The 24077-nt window shown below is 40.8% G+C and overlaps 1 protein-coding gene and 1 non-coding gene across 2 annotated transcripts; one reads left to right on the top strand and one right to left on the bottom strand.

Moving 5' to 3' along the window:
• Positions 1-1310: 1310 nt before the first annotated feature.
• On the top strand, positions 1311-23829 carry LOC140176114 (uncharacterized). The gene is made up of 5 exons (XM_072205993.1): positions 1311-3334; positions 3422-4321; positions 4433-5071; positions 22385-23051; positions 23236-23829. Exons 1-5 carry the CDS (start codon positions 1311-1313, stop codon positions 23827-23829), a joined length of 4824 nt encoding a protein of 1607 aa, XP_072062094.1.
• On the bottom strand, positions 9113-9216 carry LOC112725818 (small nucleolar RNA R71). Its single transcript, XR_003164901.1, has one exon. It is a non-coding gene; the product is annotated as a small nucleolar RNA R71 (small nucleolar RNA).
• Positions 23830-24077: the final 248 nt, after the last annotated feature.

Genomic DNA, 24077 nt, shown 5'->3' with positions numbered 1-24077 from the left:
TTGGAGAAGAAGAATCTGAGGAAGAATACCACGAGATGGAAGGAGATACATCTAATCCAGGAGAAGGAGTTAATAATCCACCACAACAGAGGAGAGTATTGGCTTCCTATACTTTTGCAAATGCTAGACATTGTGGAAGCAGCATTCTCACCCCTAATGTCAATGCAAATAACTTTGAACTGAAGCCACAACTCATCACATTGGTCCAGAATAACTGCTCATTTGGAGGAGGACCATTGGAGGATCCAAATCAACATCTATCTACCTTCTTGAGGATCTGTGACACTGTCAAATCCAATGGTGTGAATCCTGAGACTTACAAGCTTCTGCTGTTCCCGTTCTCATTAAGGGATAAGGCTGCACAATGGCTTGAAACTTTTCCCCAAGCAAGTATCACTAGTTGGGATGACTTGGTGGCTAAATTTCTAGCCAAATTCTATCCACCCCAGAGAGTCATCAGGCTGAAAACTGAGGTGCAGACATTCACACAATTAGATGCTGAATCCTTGTATGAAGCATGGGAGAGGTACAAAGCCTTAATCAGAAAGTGCCCTCCAGAGATGTTCAATGAATGGGATGTGCTGCAAAATTTCTATGAAGGCCTGACATTGAAATCTCAGGAGGCATTAGATCATTCTGCTGGAGGTTCACTACAACTAATGAAAACTGCTGAGGAAGCTCAGAATCTTGTGGACATGGTGGCCAACAATCAATATTTCTTTGCTCATCAAAGAAGCCGCCAACCATCACAAAGAAGAGGAGTAATGGAACTAGACGGAGTGGATTCAATCCTAGCTCAAAACAAGATGATGCAGCAGCAATTTCAACAACAATTTGAGCAAATGGCTAAGAGGATTGACAGTCTCCAAGTTGCAGCAGTCAACACTAGCCAGCCATCAACCACATGGGGTCAGAGTGAAGAGACTCAAGAGGAGCAACAACAAGAACAAGCCCAGTACATGCACAACCAAAATTCTGGGCCAAATGAAGTATATGGTGACACTTACAACCCTTCTTGGAAGAACCACCCAAACCTTAGGTGGGGAGACAATCACAACCAAAATCAACAACCATGGCAGAGAAACTCAAACCAAAACACTTTAAGAAACAACCAAAACCACAACCAGCAGCAAACCAACCAAAACCCCTACAGAAAACCTCAAAACAACTACTCCAACCCCAACCATTACCAATCTAATAACCAACCCACCAACCAAAATGTCTACCATCCACCATCCACATTTCACAACCCACCACAAGCATCACCTGAATCTCACAGACTCACCAACTTGGAAACCTTGATAGACAAAATGTGGAAACACCAAGAAATGACAACCAAGAACCATGAAGCCTCCATGAAGAGCCTAGAGAGGCAAATTGGGCAAATCTCCAAACAGATTTCTGTTGAGAAATTTTCAAGCTCACTGCCAAGTGACACAATCCCAAATCCTAAGGAAGAATGCAAGGCAATACAATTGAGGAGTGGAAAAGTCTTGGTGAAAAATGAAGAAGCAACCAAGAAGCCAAAGGAAAGTGACAAGAAACAAGCTGAAGAAGAGAAAGTCAATGACAAGAAGGAGGCAGCAAGCAAGCCAACTCAGAATCAAGTTCAAGAAAAAGAAGATCAGCCACAAAAATCAAGAAAGGGAAAGGAAGTAATTGAAGGACCAACTAAGGACCAAAGGCAGGGAAATAACTTCACTCCTCCCTTGCCATACCCTCAGAGGTTCAACAAAGAGATTAATGACAAGCATTTTCACAAATTCCTTGAGATTTTTAAGAAGCTGGAAATCAACATTCCCTTGGCCGAAGCACTTGAGCAAATGCCTCTATATTCCAAGTTTCTGAAGGATCTTATCAACAAGAAAAGAAGTTGGCTTGAAAGGGAAACCATATTACTCACAGAGGAATGCAGTGCTGTAATCCAACGGGGTATTCCACCAAAACTTAAGGATCCGGGAAGCTTTGTAGTCTCATGCACTATTGGCAAGATAATTCTCAACAAGGCCCTCTGTGACCTGGGTGCCAGCATCAACTTAATGCCTCTCTCAATGATGAGAAAACTTGCCATAGAAGAACTTAAACCCACCAGGATGTCGCTAGTCATGGCTGACAGATCAATCAAGACACCTAATGGAATTGTGGAGAATCTGTTAGTAAAGATTGGGGAGTTTATCTTCCCAGCAGATTTTGTAATTTTGGATACCGAAGAAGAAGGAAACGACTCAATCATTCTGGGAAGGCCATTTCTACACACAGCAAGGGCCATCATTGATGTTGAAAAAGGAGAAATGACCTTCAGGGTCCATAATGAACAAATGATTATAAATGTGTTCAAATCAATGCAAAACGCTCCTGAGCAAGAAGATTATGTGAGAGTGGATATGATAGATAGTTTGGTGGAAGAAACTTTGGAAGAAAAGTTTCAAGAGCAAGAAGGAAATCAAGAAACAACAGAGGAACAAGTGGCTGAGACCTTTACTGAGCAATATGAAAGGCAAGATAAGAAAGAAGATGTACGAAGACAAGAATTGAAACCTTTACCCACCCATCTCAAATATGCATTCCTTGGCACATCGGAGAGCCTCCCAGTAATCATTAATTCATCCCTGTCAAAGAAGGAAGAAGGAGAACTTCTTGATGTACTCAAAGCTCACAAAGATGCTTTAGGATGGACCATTGATGATCTGAAGGGAATCAGCCCTGCAGTATGTATGCATAAGATCCTCTTGGAAGATAATTCCAAACCAGTGGTTCAACCACAAAGAAGGCTAAATCCTACAATGAAGGAAGTTGTCCAGAAGGAAGTAATGAAGTTGTGGAATGCAGGGATAATATTCCCAATATCTGACAGCCCATGGGTAAGCCCAGTTCAAGTTGTACCAAAGAAGGGAGGAATGACAGTCATCACTAATGAGAAGAATGAGTTGATCCCTACTAGAACAGTGACTGGGTGGAGAATGTGCATAGACTATAGAAGATTGAATGATGCCACCAGGAAGGATCATTTCCCTCTCCCATTCATTGATCAGATGCTGGAAAGGTTAGCCGGCCATGCCTATTACTGTTTCTTGGACGGATATTCTGGGTATAATCAAATCGTGGTAGACCCCAAGGACCAAGAGAAAACTGCCTTCACATGTCCATTTGGAGTTTTTGCGTATAGGCGGATGCCTTTTGGGCTCTGCAACGCCCCTGCCACATTTCAAAGGTGTATGCTCTCCATTTTTTCTGATATGGTCGAAAAATTTTTAGAAGTCTTCATGGATGACTTCTCTGTTTTTGGTGATAATTTCAATGCTTGCCTAAACCATTTAACTCTTGTCTTGAAACGGTGCCAAGAAACTAATTTGGTTTTAAACTGGGAGAAATGCCATTTTATGGTACCCGAAGGAATTGTTCTTGGCCATAAAGTCTCAAGAAAAGGGATAGAGGTTGATAAGGCAAAAGTTGAGATTATAGAAAAACTCCCTCCACCAATTAATGTGAAATCTGTTAGAAGTTTCTTGGGGCATGCCGGATTTTACAGAAGGTTTATCAAGGACTTTTCAAAAATAGCCAAACCTTTAAGTAATCTGTTAATGCTTGATAACCCTTTTGTTTTTGATGAAAACTGTCAGCATGCATTTGAAACTTTAAAAAATAAACTCACAACAGCACCAATAATCACACCCCCAGATTGGGGATTACCTTTTGAACTCATGTGTGATGCAAGTGACATTGCAATTGGTGCTGTACTTGGGCAAAAGAAGGGGAATTTGCATCATGTCATATATTACGCAAGTAAAGTGTTGAATGAGGCCCAAAGAAATTACACTACAACAGAAAAAGAGTTGCTAGCTGTAGTTTATGCATTTGATAAGTTTAGATCATATCTGATAGGATCGAAGGTTGTAGTTTATACTGATCATGCTGCACTTAAGTATTTGATGTCAAAACAGGATGCTAAACCAAGACTCATCAGGTGGATACTGCTTCTACAAGAATTTGACATTGAAATAAGAGATAGGAAGGGCACTGAAAACCAGGTCGCTGATCATCTGTCAAGACTACCACATGAAACAAATCAAAAAGCATCCCAGCCAATAAATGAAAGCTTCCCAGATGAGCACCTTCTGCAGATCCATCAAGCACCTTGGTTTGCTGACATAGCAAATTACAAAGTGGGAAGGAAGATACCGCAAGAATTCTCTAAGCAACAAGTGAAGAAGTTGATTAAAGAAGCAAGGAAATTTTTATGGGATGAACCCTTCTTATTCAAGAGATGCTCTGATGGAGTGATCAGGAGGTGTATTCCTGAAAGTGAAGTGAGGGACATCTTGTGGCATTGTCATGGTTCAGCTTATGGTGGACACTTTGGCCCAGAAAAAACAGCCGCAAAAATACTACAGAGTGGCTTCTATTGGCCAACTATTTTCAAGGATGCCAGAAGATATGTACACCAATGTAATGAATGCCAGAAAGCAGGAGGATTAACAAGAAGGAATGAGATGCCTCAAAATTTTATCTTGGAATTAGAATTGTTCGATCTGTGGGGAATTGATTTCATGGGGCCTTTTCCTCCTTCCTATTCTTTTAGATACATCCTGGTAGCAGTGGAATATGTCTCAAAATGGGTAGAAGCTATAGCCACAACCACCTGTGATGCACAGATCGTCCTCCAATTCCTCAAAAAGCACATCTTCACTAGGTTTGGAGTGCCCAAAAGTCTTATTAGTGATGGTGGTAGTCACTTTTGCAACAAACAAATGGAGAAACTCCTTCACAAATATGGAGTAATTCACAAAGTAGCCACACCCTACCACCCTCAGACTAACGGCCAAGCTGAACTTGCAAATAGAGAATTAAAGAAGATCCTAGAGAAAACAGTGGGAATCACAAGAAAGGATTGGGCTAGAAAGCTAGAGGATGCACTGTGGGCATATAGGACAGCTTTTAAAACTCCTATTGGCAAGTCACCCTTTCAGCTATTGTATGGCAAATCCTGCCACCTCCCTGTAGAGCTTGAACATAGAGCTTTTTGGGCCACTAAACTCCTCAACCTTGACCCCCAAGCTGCAGGAGAAAAAAGGTTGTTACAACTAAATGAACTGGATGAATTCAGACTGGAAGCTTATGAAAATGCGAAGATATACAAGGAGAAAGCTAAGAAGTGGCATGACAAGAAGATCACAAAGAAGGAATTCAAGCCTGGACAACAAGTACTCCTGTATAATTCAAGGCTTAAAATCTTCCCTGGCAAACTGAAGTCTAAGTGGACTGGCCCATACTTGGTGACAAAGATTTTTCCCTATGGGAATATTGAACTGCTAGATGAGGCAACAAAGAATCAATTCACTGTGAATGGGCACAGAGCAAAGTTGTACTTAGGAGGACAATGGGTTAAGGAAAAAGAGGTTCAACACCTACAGCCCTCTTAAAAAGAATTGAAAGATGTCAAGCTAGTGACAATAAAAGAGCGCTTGTTGGGAGGCAACCCAACCGGAGGTACTTTTCTTTCATAGTTAGTTCAATAAAAAGGTTAAATGAGTAGTATGTATTGCAAGGAGCTAAGTTTGGTGTTTCACACCAAAACATATTAAGGGAGAATGAAGGATTCTAAGTTTGGTGTTCCACCAAAATCTTACTTAAAAGCACATTCTCACTTTCTATATAAAGAGCTACCAGCTCCAAGCAATCTGACAAATCATTTAAGCATTGTCTGTTTCTAGTTTTCAATTTTATTACCTTTAGCGAAGATTTAAGCTTTCACATATGGTTATGGATAAGAAACATGGCAAGAGACTGAGTTTGGTGTTCACACACCAAAGTAAGTTCAAACGCCTACAAGAAAGTCTTGCACACTAACAAATCACATAAGGGCTTGAGAAACAAGCAACTTCCATTAACACTGCAGAAAATCAATCACTCTTATGGGAGGACTACTCACCATTAGCTGAGATGAAAGAAGAAGGAGCCACCAAGAGGTTGTATTGTCATTTAACTCCATCAGTATTGAATTGCTCAAATTTGGAAGTATGAATATGCCCATTTTAACAGAAACTGTTAGTGTAGTATGCATCAATTATGTTTTTGTAGGCTGGTTTTTTATGTGTTGGCTTGTGTGTTCATTTTCACTTAACAAGAAGTATGTGTTGTCCCCTGCATCTTTAAATTTAATAAAAGAACAGTTTGAATGTGAAGTGAAATGGTCTCTGTTAGTTAGAAGTGGAATAAAAGTAAGTGGTGGTGTGTGTGATTGCATTATAACTCACTTTAGTGAATAAAGAGCTAAGATATCTCCTTCTAAGTAGAGAGTGGCCTATTGTCTATGAATCTCAATTGAATAGAATTCCTTGGTTAGAAAGAAAAACAAAAAAAAGAAAGAAAGAACAAAGAAAGCTAAAAGGTGGCAAAACAAAAGAAAAACAAAAAGAAATAAAGCTGGACACCAATAGCTTGAACTCTGAAATATATGCCTGTGATGTTTTTGTACTAGGATCTGCTTGGATTAGTAAGCTCTTAGGAGTGCCTCAACACTTGGTGACTTGGGTTAACTAACCCGGGATCATCAGCTGAAAATCCACTATCAAGAGCAACCTAACTACAAAGCATTTAGTAGCCCAAAGAGGTGCTGGGCATCAATGTTTTAAGAAGGAATGTGAGCCAAGTGTCTATGGTGAATAATGTGTCAAGTATAAAAAGAAAATGAACTTGCTACACATGACACTCAAATAAAGCTTTTGAATAAAGTAATAGCCAAGGATAAAGGAATAATGAGAGGTCATAGCAGTATGTCACTTGAAACTTGAAGGAAACTTTCTAGGCCTAGGAGTCAATAAGAAGTGAGCATTTGCATATCCACATAAAACCCCATGAACTATCAATAACACTTTGCTAGCATGAACTTCCTCTTCCATTTCATTCTTTCTTCTTAATAAATTCATTTCTTGCTTGGGGACAAGCAAGCTTTAAGTTTGGTGTTGTGATGACAAGTCATCTTAGCCCATTTTAGCTAGTCTTTTTCTTTTGTTTTCATTAGAATTATGCACTTTCTTAAGCTACAAGCAAGCTAATTGAGTAGATTTTCATGTTTCTCTTGATTGAACCAACCATATGTGAATTCATGCCATTTCATGAGGTTTTGAACTATATTTGTTGCATATTGTGGAAGATTGAATACCTCATGATTTTGAGCAAAACTTTGATTAGTTTGGTTGATCAATGATAGGTGAAGAAGGCTTGGAGAAAGGTTGAAGCAAAGAGGAATGGCTAGGAGTGAAGAGAGGACAATGGAATAAGTGAAAATTGAACCGGGTTGCATGAAGTTAGCCCCAACGTTAGCCCCCTAACTTGGAGGCTAACGTTGGGCATATGAATCACTCTTTGGAAGTAGCCAACGTTAGCTCCAACGTTAGCCCCCTAACTTGGAGGCTAACGTTGGAACTTGAGAGTTTCTCCCTGGGCTACCAACGTTTGCGCCAACGTTAGCCCCCTAACTTGGAGGCTAACGTTGGCACTTAAATCACAATGGGGGAGTAGGCAACGTTTGCGCCAACGTTAGCCCCCTAACGTGGAGGCTAACGTTGGCACCAATCACACCAAGCAAGGCCAACGTTAGGGTCAAAGTTAGACCCCTAACGTTGGCGCCAACGTCTAAACCAGAAGAATGTGGTTTGCTGATATGAAAAGTTAGGGTCAAAGTTAGACCCCTAACTTTGACCCTAACGTTGAAGACCAACGTTGGCTAACTCCATTTCCGGTTCAATTGGTTCACTTCGGTTCTTCTTCAATCTTCAAGAGCAATCAACCAAGGCCTCTTTCAACCCAATTCCACCAAGAACAAAGGCCCAACTCAAGGCTTGAAGATCATTTTGGAAAGTGTATAAATAGGATAGAATTCAATTTGTTCAGAGAGCTTTTCGGGAGAGTTTTCTTTTAGAGCTTTCCTTTTAGAATTTTCATAATAGTTTTCGAAGAGCTTTTGAACTTGAGTGAACTTTAATTTCTTGCTTTCATTGCTTTCAATTTCATTTGACTTTTGTCTTGGATCTTGGATTGGAGAATTGAAGAAATTCTGTTTCAATCTCAATCTTGGATCTCTCTGTTTCCTTTACTGTTAATTGAATTAGCATTTCTGTTTCTGTTACTTGATCTTCATCTCTTTTCTTTGCAATTTAAAATTTCCTTGCTATTGTTCTTGTGGGATCTAGGAAGGCATTGAGATCTAGACTTGGTTTTCTAGTCTCTGGGTCCTGAGATCTAAATTCTCATTTCAATTCTCTGTTTAATGCTTTCATTGTTCATTTACTTTGCTGTTATAAGATCCGGTTCAATCCCAACTCCCTTTTCCTCTTCTGTTTGATGCAATTTAGTTTTTCTTTGTTTAATTTCTGCAAATCCACATCCCAATCCCCTTTACATTTCAAGCAATTTACATTCCTTGCACTTTAAGATTTCGCAATTTACATTTCTTGCACTTTAAGTTTCTGCCATTTAATTTCTTGTTCTTTAAGTTTCAGCAATTTAATTCCCTGCACTCTTTACTTTCATGCAATTTACATTCTGCAAGTCACAAATCACCCAACCAACACTCGATTTGCTTAACTAAATCAACCACTAAACTAAAATTGCTCAATCCTTCAATCCCTGTGGGATCGACCTCACTTCCGTGAGTTTTTATTACTTGATACGACCCGGTACACTTGCCGGTTAGTTTTGGGTGTTTTGGTAGAAATTCGTTTCTCACCAAAATATCTCATCAAGGAGGGTTCTTAGTTCATACATAAACCCAACCTCTGGGAATTGTGGTAGTAGCATCCAGAAACCACCCATTCAGGCCAACAATTTTGAGCTCAAGCCACAGCTAATATCATTGGTGGAAAATCATTGTTCCTTTGGAGGAAGTGCTAATGAAGACCCAAACCAACATCTCACAAAATTCCTGAGAATTTGTGACACTGTGAAGTCCAATGGAGTCCAGGAAGATGCCTATAAACTGCTCTTGTTCCCATTTTCACTTAGGGACAAGGCAGCTAAGTGGCTGGAATCATTCCCAAGGGGGAGTCTAACCACATGGGATGAGGTGGAAGGCAAGTTTCTGGCACGTTTCTACCCTCCACAAAAGGTCAATAGGCTTCGATCTGAGGTCCAGACTTTTAGACAACAAGATGGTGAAACTCTCTACGAGGCATGGGAGAGATTCAAGGACTTGACAAGGAAATGCCCACCAAACATGTTCCATGATTGGGTGCAATTGCACATCTTCTATGATGGGCTCTCTTATGAATCAAGGAAGGCTGTAGACCATTCATCAGGAGGTTCATTGAACAAGAAAAAGACCGTGGAAGAAGCCATTGAAGTGATCGAGACAGTGGCTGAGAATGAGTACTACTATGCATCAGAAAGGCACAACACTAAGGGAGTCATGGAGCTGAACCATGTTGATACAATTCTAGCCCAAAACAAGGTGTTTGCCAAGCAACTAGCAGAGCTTACCAGGCAATTAGAAACAAAGCAAGTGGCTGCAATACACACACAAGATCAAGAGGAAGTAGGCATTGAAGGAGGTGATTGGGATGAGGTTAACTATGTGGGAAACCAACAAAGGCAATCATATGATCCACACTCCAACACTTACAACCCAGGCTGGAGAAATCACCCAAACTTTGGGTGGGGAAACCAACAAACCCAACCACAAAACCACAAACCTTACAACCACAACCAACAAAACAATTCCACATACCAAAACTCCAACCAAAGATCATACCAAGCCACACAAAACACTTACCCCCAATCATCATATCATGGCCAAAATAATCAACATACCCAACCTAATCCGAACCAACAATTTCAAGATCAATTAAACCGGATGGAAGGAATGATGGCAACCATGAGCCAAGACATAATTGAATTGAAGAGCTTCAGGGATGATGTGAGAACTACCTTAAGAAACCATGGTGAAAAACTCAAAAGGTTGGAATCTCAAGTAGGAGAGCTATCTCAACAGGCACCCAAATCAACTGCAGTGTTCCCTAGTGACACAGAAAAGAATCCTAAGGGGGAACAAAAGAGAGTAAGATGGGAAGAGTGCAAGGCCATCACCATATTGAAGGAAGTCTCAGAAGAAGAAGGAATCAGGTCCTCACAGCAGGAACCAGAAATCTTGAAAGAAGATGTGGAAGAAGTTAAGCAGGAAAGTGGAACTGAGCAAGCCAAGGATCTGCAAAAAGGCATGATGGAAGTATACCAACCAAAAGCACCATTTTCTGAGAGGTTAGGAGGAGGTGAAAAAAGGAAAACCTATTCAAGGTTTCTAGAGACATTTAATTCTCTGCATGTCAATATTCCCTTTCTTGAGATTCTTCATCAAATGCCCACACACATCAAGTATTTAAAGGAATTGTTAAGCAAGAAAAGAGTTTTGAAGGGAGGACAAACGGTAACAATGAACAAAGAATGCAGTGCTCTCATCAAGAAGGACACACTCTCTAAGAAAATGGACCCAGGAAGTTTTCATATCCCTTGCATCATAGGGGAAACAAAAATTGACAGAGGATTCTGTGATCTAGGAGCTAGCATAAATGTGATGCCTCTAACTCTTATGAAGAGGCTACAACTGAACGAGGTGAGATCCACTGATGTAATCATACAACTGGCTGACAAAACTCAGAAGCAAGCTGAAGGGGTAGTTGAAAATGTGCTGGTGAAAGTAGGAGATTATTATTTCCCCACAGACTTTGTCATTGTGGACATGGAGGAAAGCTATTTACACCCTATCATTCTGGGCAGACCATTTCTAGCCACTACTAGAGCGCTCATAGATGTAGAACAAGGAGAACTAATTCTGAGAATACATGATGAACAGCTCATTTTCAAAGTCTTCAAACCTGCATCTAAGCCTGAACCAGAATCTGAAAAGCCTAAAGATGATAGTAGCCATCCGTGTTTGGAGGAAAGTAATCCAGCAGCTGAGACTCTAAAACAGTCATTGGAAGGCAAACAAGAGTTGCAAGAGTTAGAGCCACAAGAATCAGTGGAAACAGATCAGAAGGATCCTCCTGACATAAAGGTCAATGAAGAAATCCTCAAGAGAAAGGGAAGAGTGATAGGGAGATTGCCAAGAGGATGGAGAAACAAGAAAATTCCCACTGAAGGTTTTTCTCCGAGAGATAAAGTGATCTCAAGTCATTATCTGCCAATCCCACCTGGCCTCAAGACCATTCCTTCCCAGCTCCCTCAAGTGTTCACAATCAAGAAAGTTCTTTCTATGGAACATTTAGAGGTCATGAATGAATCAAGAGGGGACGTTTTCATAGTGAGAGGAGAGGACGTCAAGCACTACAATCCACCCTAACAAGGGACAACCATCAAGCTAGTGACGTTAAAGAAGCGCTTCATGGGAGGCAACCCATGTTTTTTAGTATCCTTAATCTTTTTTTTAGTATCCTTAATCTTTAGTGCTTTGCTTTACATCTAATAAAGCATGGTTTCTTATGCATGAACTTGAATCCTCAGGACAACTATTGATTAAGTGCACTAAACCGTGCATGTAAATTACAATTGGTCTCTAAGTTTGGTGTGCCTGATGGCACTCCCAAATCTTACTCAAATTGAATTCCATCTTTCATTCAAGGTGCACAACCAAACATTAAGTTTGGTGTTCTTTTTGAACACAGTTTATGAAAAGCAAGAAGTTCCTCTGGATTTCAAAATTCATGACAAGTATACCATTCACATGTTTTAATGCTTTAGTTTCAATTACTTAGGGTAGTCACTTTGTTTAGAATCAAAGAGCCAAGGTGACTATGATTTATTAGAAATATGCACACTCATTAAGGACAACCAATATGGATTTCATGTCATCAGGAGACTTAACCAAAAACTAAGTTTGGTGTCCAAATAATAAGTGTGCATACATGTAGAAGTCACGGCTATAAGCTCATAAAGACAAGCATTGATTTACATGTGCAAATACTATTCATAATTCACATGGACCGAAAAATGATAGCAAATTTGTTTGTTTGTGCAGGTACAAAAGAAAAGACAAAAATGGAGGAAAAGACAAAGGGAGGTACGTGCTTGGTCAAAAAGAAAATTCATAAATCTTTGAAACTAACACATGGGAAAAGGAAGTTCTGCAAGAAAAGAAAGCTACATGTACAACCTAATGCATCCAGAATACTTCCAAGAAAATGAAAAGCCAATCGTCCTTATCTACAATTCATATATTTACCATCAAGCCACCCTTCACAACCCACCCTAGCCGTTCATTTTTCACTCATGGGCACTATAAAGAACCACTTGGGGAACGAGTCCCACACCATCAATCCTCCTTCATACACTTTTTCCTTCATCATAGCATAACCATCTCTTGCCGAAAACAATCTCACCACACCTCCAACAACACTTCTTGCTTCACCTTGTCAACTTTAGTTGTCACTTACCAAAATGGCAGCTTCATCTAGCCACAAAAGAAGAAAAGACAAGCAGCCAATGGAGGAAAACAGGGGATTCGATGCATGGAGATACAGATCAGTGTTCCATGAGATTCAAGCCGAATGGATGAGACCTAAAACGGTACTAGCTGAGGTCCCCTTTGAACTTGAAAAGGATGAGTTCCCAGGTGTTTGGGAAAAGATCAAAAAGAGGAAGTGGGAGCTCCTAACTAAGCCAATCACTAGAATCAACATCAACTTGGTGAAGGAGTTTTATGCAAATGCAGTAAGGGAGGATCAAACCAAGAACCCCACATACAAAAGCTATGTGAGAGGGGTGGAAGTTGACTTCAGTCCCAAAGCAATCATGAAAACTCTTGGCCTGAAAAACATACATTTCAGCCAAGCAAGTTATGAAGAAAGGATGAGAGGAGAACCTGACTATACAACTATTGCTGAAGACCTTTGTGCCATCAGAGCTGAATGGGTGAGAAAAACAAGAGGGGCTCCAAGAGTCTTGAGAAGAGGAGACCTAACACCTGAAGCTAAAGGGTGGTATGCAATAGTTAGGAGATCCATCCTACCCACGGCAAACTCTTCAGAAATAGTCCCTAAAAGAGCCATCTTGCTACATTGCATTATGGTTGGAGGAGAGATCAAAGTTCATAAACTCATTGCTGAACAGATACAAGAGTTTAGTGAGAAAAGTGACCCTGAATCCTGGCTTCATTTCCCTAGCACCATCATTAGACTATGCATCGATGCCCAAGTACCACTTGAGGATGAAAGACCTAATTGGCTATATCCTGGGCTGGCCATAACTGCACACAGAATGACTCTTGGCCCAACTCCTCCAAGACATACAAGAAGAAGAAATGAAGAAGGGCAACAAGTGGAAGCCGAGCAAGAAGCAGAACAAGAAAGACAGGAAGGAGAAGACAGAGAAGAAGAGCAAGAAGAGCAAGCAACTCCTGAAAGAAGACAACAAATTCCCAGAGACCCCATGGATATGAGCAGAATGCAGGAAATCATGGAAGGAATGTCTCAACAATACATGAGGTCTCAGGAAAGACAAGAAGACTTTCATCTAAAAATGATGGATATGCAAAGGAACTTTGAATCAAGATTCTTTGATCTGCAAAGGGAACAAAATCTACACTTACAGGAATCCTTCAGCCACATATGCCAACACCAAGATGCCAATGTCTTGGCAATCAAGGAAGCCACTACTTTACAGAATGCAAGATACTCAGTCCAAGCTGACTACAACATCAGTTCGCAAATCAAGCTTAACTACATAGGGGAACATCTACACAAGATGGACCCAGCATTCCCAGCTTATGATGAGTATTTCAAAGGGAGGAAAGAAGGAGAAATAAACAAGGCAATGATCCTTGAAAAAGGAGTGGAAGAAACGATGAAAAAGGCTGGATTCTGGAAAAAGCTCATAAGAAAAGACAAAGGAAGCACAAGTGGTCAAAAAGAGGCAGGAAGCAAGAAGAAGCAGGATCCCAAGAATTAAGAAGAACCAAGCAATAAATAAGAGGTGGTCTCGTTCCTTAATAATCAAATGATAATTGGTGAATTGTCTTTATGAACGTGTTTTCATCATAAGTCATTTAAGTGTTAGGTGGAGTCTTTTTTTTTTATGAGTCGTTTTTTTAGTATGTGTGTTTGTTAAGTGCTTTGAATAAAGTGAATGCCTAGATGTTTGGATATAACTTCACCTTCTTAAACAAGTGCCTGCCATGCTTGTTCTGTTTCCAAAAATAAAAGAAAAGCTTGAACAAAAGTAACTTGGCTAAATTAGTGACAAATCAAGTAGAATTAAGTGGTGGTATGCATGCTTGATTGTTTAGTCACATCACTAAAATTAGAGTGTAGAATTATCATTTTTTATGTAGAAGTAAAAATTGTCTATGGATCTTGATGAATAAATGTCTTTGGCCATGAAAAAGAAAGAAAAAGGAAAAGAAAAAGCCACGGAAAAAGGCAACCAAAAAGCAAAAAAATTGAGAAAATAAGCTAGGCACCAATGGTTTGAACTTCTGAGACAAATGCCTGTGGTGTTTATGTATTAAGGATATGCTTGGATGACTAGGTTCTGAGGAGTGTTTCAACACTTGGTAACTTGGGTTAACTAACCCGGGATTATCAACCAAAAGTCCATTATCAAGAGCAACCTCAATACAAAACATTTAGTCACACAAAGAGGTGCTGGGCACCAATGTCTCAAGAAGGAATGTGAACTAAAATGCCTAAAGTGGATATGTGTAGTGCACTGATAAGAAAAAGAAAAGGCCAAAGGCTTGTGCAACACATGACACTAAGTAAACAAGGAGCAAAAGAAGCTCTAAGAAAAAGAAAAGAAAAACAAAAGAAAAGTGCCAAAGACATAAGAATAACAGGAGGCCATAGCAATTTTTGATGGATGCAATGAAAAAGTGATAATCCTACCTGATAAGTATGAAAAAGTGATGCTGCAACTTTCTGCATAGAACCCTTCTGATGAACTTCAAATGCTTGCTAATATAGCCAATGTAATTACTTTCTGTTCATACTTTCTTCTCAAATAACTCAGGACTTGCTTAGGGACAAGCAAGTATTAAGTTTGGTGTTGTGATGCCAAGGCATCATAGGCTAGTTTCACTAGCATTTTTCTGTTAGTTTTAGTTGTTTTATGCATTTTCTTGAGCTTAAAGTAACCAAAAATGGTTAAATGAAGAACAAAGTAATGAACCATCCAAACAATATGATTTCGATGCAAATTCCATGAGTTTTAGTTATATTACTTAAATGCTATGAATGAAAGATTTCTCATGAAATTTTGCAAGACTTTGATGCAATTGTTTGGATGATTTCAGGGAAGAAGAGGCTAAGCAAGGAAGCAACAAAATCAATAAAGGAAGCTTGAATATCACATGTGGAGTTTAAGTTCCAGTTTAAGCCTAAACTGGAGCTTAAACGCCAAAATCATGAAGGATAAGAAATGCTGGGATTGAAGTTTAACCTCCAGTTTGACCTCAAACTGGAGGTTAAACGCCAGAATGAAAAGCCTCACTTAAGGAGCATTCCACGTTTAACCTCCAGTTTGACCTCAAGCTGGAGGTTAAACGCCAGAATGAGTATGCCACCCAGGGAGGAGTTCCACGTTTAACCTCCAGTTTGACCTCAAACTGGAGGTTAAACGCCAGAACCAGGAAGAGTACCAGGGGCCATTCCACGTTTAAGCTCCAGTTTGACTCAAACTGGAGCTTAAACGTGTTCGATAGTTTTTTCACTCCAGGGTTGCTCTCTCCATCTCCACGTTTAACCTCCAGTTTGACCCCAAACTGGAGGTTAAACGTGTTCGACACCTCCAGGGCCACCATTCCAAGCTTCCACGTTTAACCTCCAGTTTGACCTCAAACTGGAGGTTAAACGTGTTCGACCTCCAGTATGCCTCCACCCTTTTCCACGTTTAACCTCCAGTTTGACCTCAAACTGGAGGTTAAACGTGTTCGACCTCCAGGGCTGCCCTTCCTATCTCCACGTTTAAGCTTCAGTTTAACCTTAAACTGAAGCTTAAACGTGTTCGACTACATGACTCTCCAGGGCTACCTTCTTCCATTTCCACGTTTAAGCTTCAGTTTAACCTTAACTGAAGCTTAAACGTGCTTCTACAAATGGCATCACTGGAAGTGTCTGGCGTTTAAGTTGCAGTTTAAGCTTAAACTACAACTTAAACGCCACTCTTGAAAAAAGGTTTCTGGGCCAAAAATATTGTGATTTAAGTTAGTCTTTGAGCACAATTATTAACTTAAACTTACTTTGGTATGAAACCCAATTGAATATCATGGTTTATGGGATTGGGCCTGAGGGATTGATGAGTTTGAAATCTCATTTATTGAGTCATGTGCCATTATTTGATTATCACTAAGTTGGCTCAATAAATGTTACAGGATTTGGATCAACAACCTCATCAAGATTATGGATCATAAACCCAAGACAAAAGGAAAGCAAGGAGAGGCCTCAAAGCCCAAGAAGCACAACTGAAGCTCAATATAGAAAGTGTATAAATAGGATAGAAGTTAAGTTAGAGGGGGGACTTTTACTTTCACTTTTAGCTAGTTTCTTTTTCTTTGTAATTGAATTCAGAGCTATGATTCACTAAACCCCCTTTCATTGGGTTAGGGAGCTCTATTGTAATTCAATGAATCAATAATAGTTTATCTTCTTCTTCAATCTTTTCTCTTGAATTTTGTTAGAAAGCTTCTCGATCTAATTCCATTGAGTAGTTGTCTTGGGAAAGAGACTACTCATACTTGGAATCCTTCGGAGCCTTGGGAAAGGAATGGAGGATTCATGCTAGAGAAGCTTTCTCACAGTGGATTGGATTGGGGTTTGGATGGATATTGTGACATGTAATCCTACCAAATTGTGGTTCATGAAATTGTGTGGTATAATCAGTGATCAAGCATCATCTCTTCTTATGAACATTTAAACCAAGGGATTGGGAATTTGTTTGTTTTTAGAGAGCATTGGTGAGCCAAGGAATTGGGATCCAATCATATAAGATTGCCAAGCAAAATTCAATGAATGCATTGGTTGAGGAAGAGATTTACATGTTTTGATTCGGAGATTTCAATATCTCCTAAACCCAATGAATTCCCCATTTCTGATTTCCACTTTCTCTTTACATTCTGCAATTCAATTCTTGCAATCATCCCCATTCCCTTTTAATTTCAGCAATTTACATTCTGCTCTTTAATTCATGCAATTTAAGATTCAGCCATTTAATTTTCTTGTCATTTACTTTTCCCGCCAATTTTACATTCCGCAATTCTCATCTCAAATCTTGATTCCGCTCAACTAGAACACACTTCTAATCCGAATTGCTCACTCAACCAATCCTTGTGGGATTCGACCTCACTCTATTGTGAGTTTTTACTTGACGACGATAACCGGTGCACTTGCCGGAAGGAATTTTGCCGATCGTGCAATTTCCTAAATCGTAGCATAACACGTTTATGCGCATCAATCATAGCCCACGTTAGTTGCCACGTTAACTATGTTAATGTGGAAGCTAACGTGGAAGAGAAGTAGAACTCCAACGTTAGTGGTAAAAGTAAGTGCCACTAACGTTCCAAAGTGGCAGCTGGCCACTTTAAGAGTCACGTTAACTCAGTTAACGTGAACTCTAACGTGGATGAGGAAGATAATGCCAACGTTAGTGACACTCACCTTTGTCACTAACGTTGGACTAAGCTCATATTTGCCACGTTAAGAGTCACGTTAACCTAGTTAACGTGAACTCTAACATGGAGGGAGCAAGGAATCACCAACGTTAGTGGCACTCACCTTTGTCACTAACGTTGGATTAAGCTACTATGAGCCACGTTAGTTGCCACGTTAATTACATTAACGTGGAAGCTAACGTGGAGAAGAGGGATGATGAGCCAATGTTAGTGACACTCACCTTTGTCACTAACGTTGGAGATGGCTATCATACCACGTTAGAAGTCACGTTAACCTAGTTAACGTGAAATCTAACGTGGGAAGTAGGGGCGTTTTGAAGCGTTAGTGACAAAGGTAAGTGTCACTAACGCTCTCAAAGATTTGGCAAGCCTACGTTAAAGGCCACGTTAACTATACTAACGTGAACTCTAACGTAGGGAGAAACGGGTACTCTCAACGTTATTGGAAAAGGTAAACCCCAGTAACGTTTGCAAATGGCCAAGAAGCAACGTTAGTGGTCACGTTAGTGCCACTAACGTTGAAGTTAACGTGGACCAATTTTGGGTTAGGAACGTTAGTGAAAAAGGTGATTGTCACTAACGTTCTCGACCCCACAGTTTCACTTAACGTTAACACCACTAACGCCCCAAGCTAAAGTCCATACCTACTGCACACTTTCTCTGCAAGTAAAGCTGAGCCCACTGAAGAAGATAACTGCTTCAACTCAAGATTCAAAGGCCCATATCCAATACTTGAAGAAGCAACTAGAAGATCAGAAGAATAGTATAAATAGGGAGAACTTTGGACTAGAAGGGAGCTTTTTGGCATTATTAGAATTACTCTCTATATTTTTTACTTTCTCTGCAACTTCTAGTTTAACTTTTTAGAATGCATTCTACATCTTTGTTTTCCATTCCCGGAGCTATGAACAACTAAACCCCTTTCATTGGGTTAGGGAGCTCTGTTGTAATTTGATGGATCAATAATAGTTTTCATTATTCTTCTTCTTTCTTTTCTCTTGATTTTACTAGAAAGCTTCCAATCTTCATCCTATTGAGTAGTTATCTTGGAAAAGAAGCTATTCATACTTGGATCTTTTCGGAACCTTGGAAGAGGAATGAAGAGATCATGCTAGAAATGCTTTCTCATGTTGGACCAAATTGGGGTTTGGATGGATATAGTGACATATAATCCTACCAACACTTTGATTTGGAAATACATGTGGTATAATCAGTGACCATACCTCATCTCTTCTCATGAGCAATTAGACCAAGGAATTGGATATTGATCAAGATTTGAGAGATTGAATTACCAAGGAATTGGAATTCAATCACTTAAGATTGCCAAGGAGATCAATGAATGCATTGATTGAGGAAGAGATGAAAATGAACTTGATCCGGAGGATGCAACATCTCCTAAGCCCAATGAACTCCCCATTTCTGATCTTACCCATTCTCTTTAATTTCTACCAATTACTTTTATGATCATCTTCCCCATTCCCATTTAATATTCTGCAATTTATTTTCCGTCATTTATTTTCAGCTCTTTATTTCCAGCATTTACATTTTCTGCTATTTACTTTCCCGCCATTTAATTTCCTGCGACTCTCAAACCAAATTCTGCTTAGCTCAACTAGAACACTCCTCCAATTAAGGTTGCTTGACCAATCAATCCCTATGGGATTCGACCTCACTCTATTGTGAGTTTTTACTTGACGACAATTCGGTATACTTACCGAGGGAGATTTGTTAAGAGACAAGTTTCCATGCTTCAATGACGCCAATGCCGTTGCCAAGCCTGCGTCTGAGAAATAATAGAGATGCGCAAAATGACAGCATTTTGCTAACTCATTAGAAGACGATTTATCCCTTTAAATGGTTGCTTAACACATATTGAATTAACAGTACACGTAAGTAAAATTCAGCTCTTGATGGAGACATTAATAGAGGCGGTAGAATATCTGGCGGAGTTAATAAGAAGATGCAATGTTATTTTCTAATCGATGAGAGGTAAAATGAGAGTTTGTGAAATAATTAGGGGCCGGGTTGAAATTTTACTCATTAAAAAAATATACAACTAGCTTAGCATATTAAAAGAAGTTATACCATTTTGGCTCTTGTCTTCATGAACGTGGTCGAACCCCTGTGTACTTCGAACAAAAGGAGACAAGGACAAACCTTAGAATGGGAGGGGGAGGGGAGAATCACGCACGACAAGTGCAGCAGCAGTAGCCAAGCTCGGTGGTGGCAACGGTGACGTCACACATAGATAAGGAAGAAGAGGATGACGGTGGCTCCTATAACAACAACATCGACGACAGAGAAGAGGATAGTGGTAGCAACGATGCTTCAAAGAGGAGGTCGCAATATAGCTTCTCATCAGTGACAATGATGACTGGTGGTGAGAGAAGAGGGAATAGAATAGAGAGGGTGGTGCAAAAATGATGTGGGAGGGCTTTGAATTCAAATTTAGGGAAATAATACTAACAAAAAAATATGACGGTAACGAGTGCACCAATTTAAATAGAATTCACATCATTAATTACCGTCAGATTTGTTAGTAATTTTATTCTAGTTGAATGCATGTTTATTATCTTGCATGATATGCATGCCTATGTGTTTTGGTGAATGTCAAACATGTGCTTATGATTCTTGTTATAACTATTGTTTTAAAAAGTAATAAATCTATATCTTTTGCATGGTTTTAACCTAATCTATTCATTGACTATATAGAAATGGAAAAATGAATGCATGCCATATATTCCATGATATAACATCTAGTTTGATGAATAATTTTAATAGATGTAAAGTTGTGACAAATATTCGATATAAAACATTTTTATCATTTTACCGTAGGTAAAAATAAAATGTTACATGAAGATTCATGCACCAAATTCAAACGCAAGCTCATAAAAGAAGCAATCATGCATGTAATGAGGATGACATGACAAGGAGAAGTCCAACAAGCAAGGTTTAGTTGTAGAACTTTAACTTTTATTTATCAAGGGTAAATCAAGTTTATCTCTCAAGTTAAATTTATGTTTTAATTAAAGTAAAATAAGTTTTAACCTATAATTTCGAAAATTCATGATTGAAGGGGAATATGGGTCATGTTATGATAATACTAATTTGTTTATAGTGGATTATATGTAAGAACTTGGCTTTGCAGTAAAACGATTTTTGAGTATTTCGCAACTAAAATTTGCAAAACTCGAGAGTCACGGTTCACTTTATTTTAAGGAAGCGGGTCCAAATTAAACAAAAAAATTAATTAATGAATAAATGAATAATAGTAGTAATAAATGCAAGAATAGTAATAAATACTAGTAATTAATAACTACTAATTACTGAGATCAAATTTAATCGGTAATAAATTATTATGATTATTTTTTGACCTATTTATCCTCACCAAAATATTCTAGAAATATTTTAGAGTTGAGATAATATATGATACTAACATTGCTCATACCTGTATAATTATCCATTTTTATTTAATATGGTAAAAATAAGTGGCTAAATAATTACCACTTTAATAATTATCTTTTAAGAAGCAACCTCAGCCGCAAGTTCTCTTTGTCACATTCACCCCTTCTTATAAAACAATACCCACCACGTGCTAATTCACCATGTGGTGAATTCACCTAGGATAACCATGAGGGAAATCATCCAAACCACATCATTTAGACATAAAATCTTTATGCTCTTCTCCTCACCATGACCAAATTCTCTCTCTCTTGGAAAAGAGAAAAAAGAGAATTAAATTCAACCTTATCGCTCCACTCTCTCCAAACGTGTATACATCCTTACTCATACAATCCTTCCTTCTAAAACTCAAGAGCATTTCATCATTCCTCAAGCAAGAAACAAAATAGGATCTGTTACGGCCCAGCCCAGTTAGGTGTGTAGACAGACCCGACCCGAAGACCTACCGACCTGGTTGGGTGAGTCACTGTACCTGCCCGTCTGGCGACCCGGCCACGCACCCTCCTTGCCAACTGCATAAAAGTTGGGGAGAAGGAAACTTCCTGGAAGGAGGCCTTCTCCTTTGGGGCCCACTTTTCTGACAAGGTATATAAGGGGAGGGTCCTACCCCTCCCCCAAGGTACGTCACACATATCACCTTAGCCACTTTTCGCTTGCACACTTGACTGACTAGAGCGTCGGAGTGTCTTTGCAGATGGTACCCCTCTCTCCACACCAAGACCTCGAGACGTCGGTTGCTCCAGCTCCAACCCTACAACCTGGAACCATGCGATACCCCACCTTATTAACCGAAGGACCTCCCCGAACCTTCCGGTACCCGAGCAACCGAACATTGGTGCCATCTGTGGGGACCACCTAAATGGATGTCGTACAAGGTCCTGGAGAAGCAGGCCGCAGGGCTGAGCCCAGAGGGGAAGCCTCCGTGGCTTCCTCCCGGGAGCGCACGAGGTCCCCTCCACGACGACCCGAGCCGTCTTCACGATCTCAAGAGAGACGCCCCTTTGTGGGGACAGGTAGCAATAGCGCCAGAATAATGTAGGAATTGCGTCACAGGATACAGAACCTGGAGCGCCAGCTGGCAGATCAGGAACATCGTCAACGAACTCCCGAACTAAGCTACTCCCGTTCTCCCGTGACACGGGGAAGAACTCGTCAGAGAAGTCACTCCCGGCGCACGCCTAGCCCATGATCTGAATCTGAAAGCATCTGGAAGGAACAGGAATGCCCAAGAAGACGTCGTGATCCCGTGATATATACCTGGCTTGAAAGGAGACGCGCCACAGGGCGCGACCGGGAAGACGGCGGAGAAAGGCCGAGGAGAACGCGGCGACCCGTGATAATGGGCGCAACCCCGTTTTATCATTCCATCCTCGAGGTTCGGCTACCAAAGCACTTTGATAAGCCGACGAACATGAGGTACGACGGAACCCAAGACCCCGAGGAGCATCTTACGGCCTTCGAGGCCAGAATGAACTTGGAGGGAGTAGGCGACGAAGTAAGGTGTCACGCCTTTCCGGTCACTCTGGTGGGACCTGCAATACGGTGGTTTAACAGCCTCCGACATGGCTCCGTTGCCAGGTTTTTAGACATAAGCCGCGCTTTCTTGGCACAATTCACTACCCGAATTGCGAAGGTGAAACACCCGATCAACTTACTCGGGGTGACACAAAGGCCCGGCGAGCCGACTAGCAAATACTTGGACCGGTTCAACGATGAATGTTTGGAGATCGACGGGCTAACTGATTCGGTGGCCAGTCTGTGTTTGACGAATGGACTCCTGAATAAGGATTTCAGGAAGCACCTCACCACGAAGCCAGTATGGACGATGCAAGAGATTAAAAGCGTGGCTAGGGAATATATCAACGATAAAGAGTCAGTCAAGTCGTGGCAGCCAACAAACGGTAGTCCGCCTACAATCAGCCTCGACAGCACAGTGGCGAGAAAAGGCCGAAGGAGCACGCGAGAGATGGCGGGCCGAGCAAGACATCCAGGCCGTTTTCCCGAGTCGGAAAATTCACCAACTACACCCACCTCACCGTTAGAGAGGAATTCTATCGAAGCCCTGACCTCTCAAGGACAGAACTGGGGGGAATAAGAGCCTCTGTTATGATTATTATAAGGGCTACGGACACAAGACACAGGACTGTTTCGACCTGAAGGACGCGCTAGAACAAGCGATCCAGGACGAAAAGCTGGCTGAATTCTTCCACCTCATCAGGGGGCCGAGGAGACGAGTTCGCGACCGCGAGGGAGCGGACAAGACTCGTGCAGTGAAGCTATGTCATGAGCCAGAGGACAACGAGCACGGCCTTACCATAGTGAACGTGGTAGCAGCAAGAGACGCGGCTCCAAGGTCGAGGTTGGCACACAAGAAGGACGTCAAAGTCCTGGCGGCCTCCTCGTCTCCTGCGCAAAGCTCCAAGAGGGTTTTGCCTATCTCGTTTGGTACGGAGGACCAATGGTTTGACGAGGTGTCAGAAAACCCTCCCATGGTCATCACAGCCAGAGTGGGGACCGGCCTCATCAAGCAGATCCTCGTATACACCGGAGCTGACTCGAATATCATGTTCCGTAACGTGTTTGATGCCTTGGGTCTCCGGGATGCTGACTTAAGGACTCACCAGCATGTTGTCGTAGGCTTGGGAGACCACTTCATCAATCCCGATGGGACAATCTCCCTACCGATATCCGTAGGACTAGGACAGGGAAGATGATCGGTAATGGCTGAGTTCGTGGTTCTGCGAGACTCCACGACCTACAACGTCATCCTAGGAAGAAAGACTTTTAACGATCTCGGGGCAGTGATCAGTCCAAAGATGTTGGTAATGAAGTTCATCGCTGATGACAGATCCGTTGGATCCATAAAGGGAGACTTGGAAATGGCAGTCACTTACGACAATGCTAGTCTCTCCTTAAGGAAGAAATCCAAAGAAGCATCGGGAGTATTCCTCGCTGACTTGGA

Source organism: Arachis hypogaea, chromosome 11 (assembly GCF_003086295.3).
Source record: "Arachis hypogaea cultivar Tifrunner chromosome 11, arahy.Tifrunner.gnm2.J5K5, whole genome shotgun sequence".
In the NCBI taxonomy this organism is placed as follows: Eukaryota; Viridiplantae; Streptophyta; class Magnoliopsida; order Fabales; family Fabaceae; genus Arachis; species Arachis hypogaea.
The sequence above is the reverse complement of the archived record's forward strand: the minus strand, read 5'-3'. Positions and strand labels throughout refer to the sequence as shown.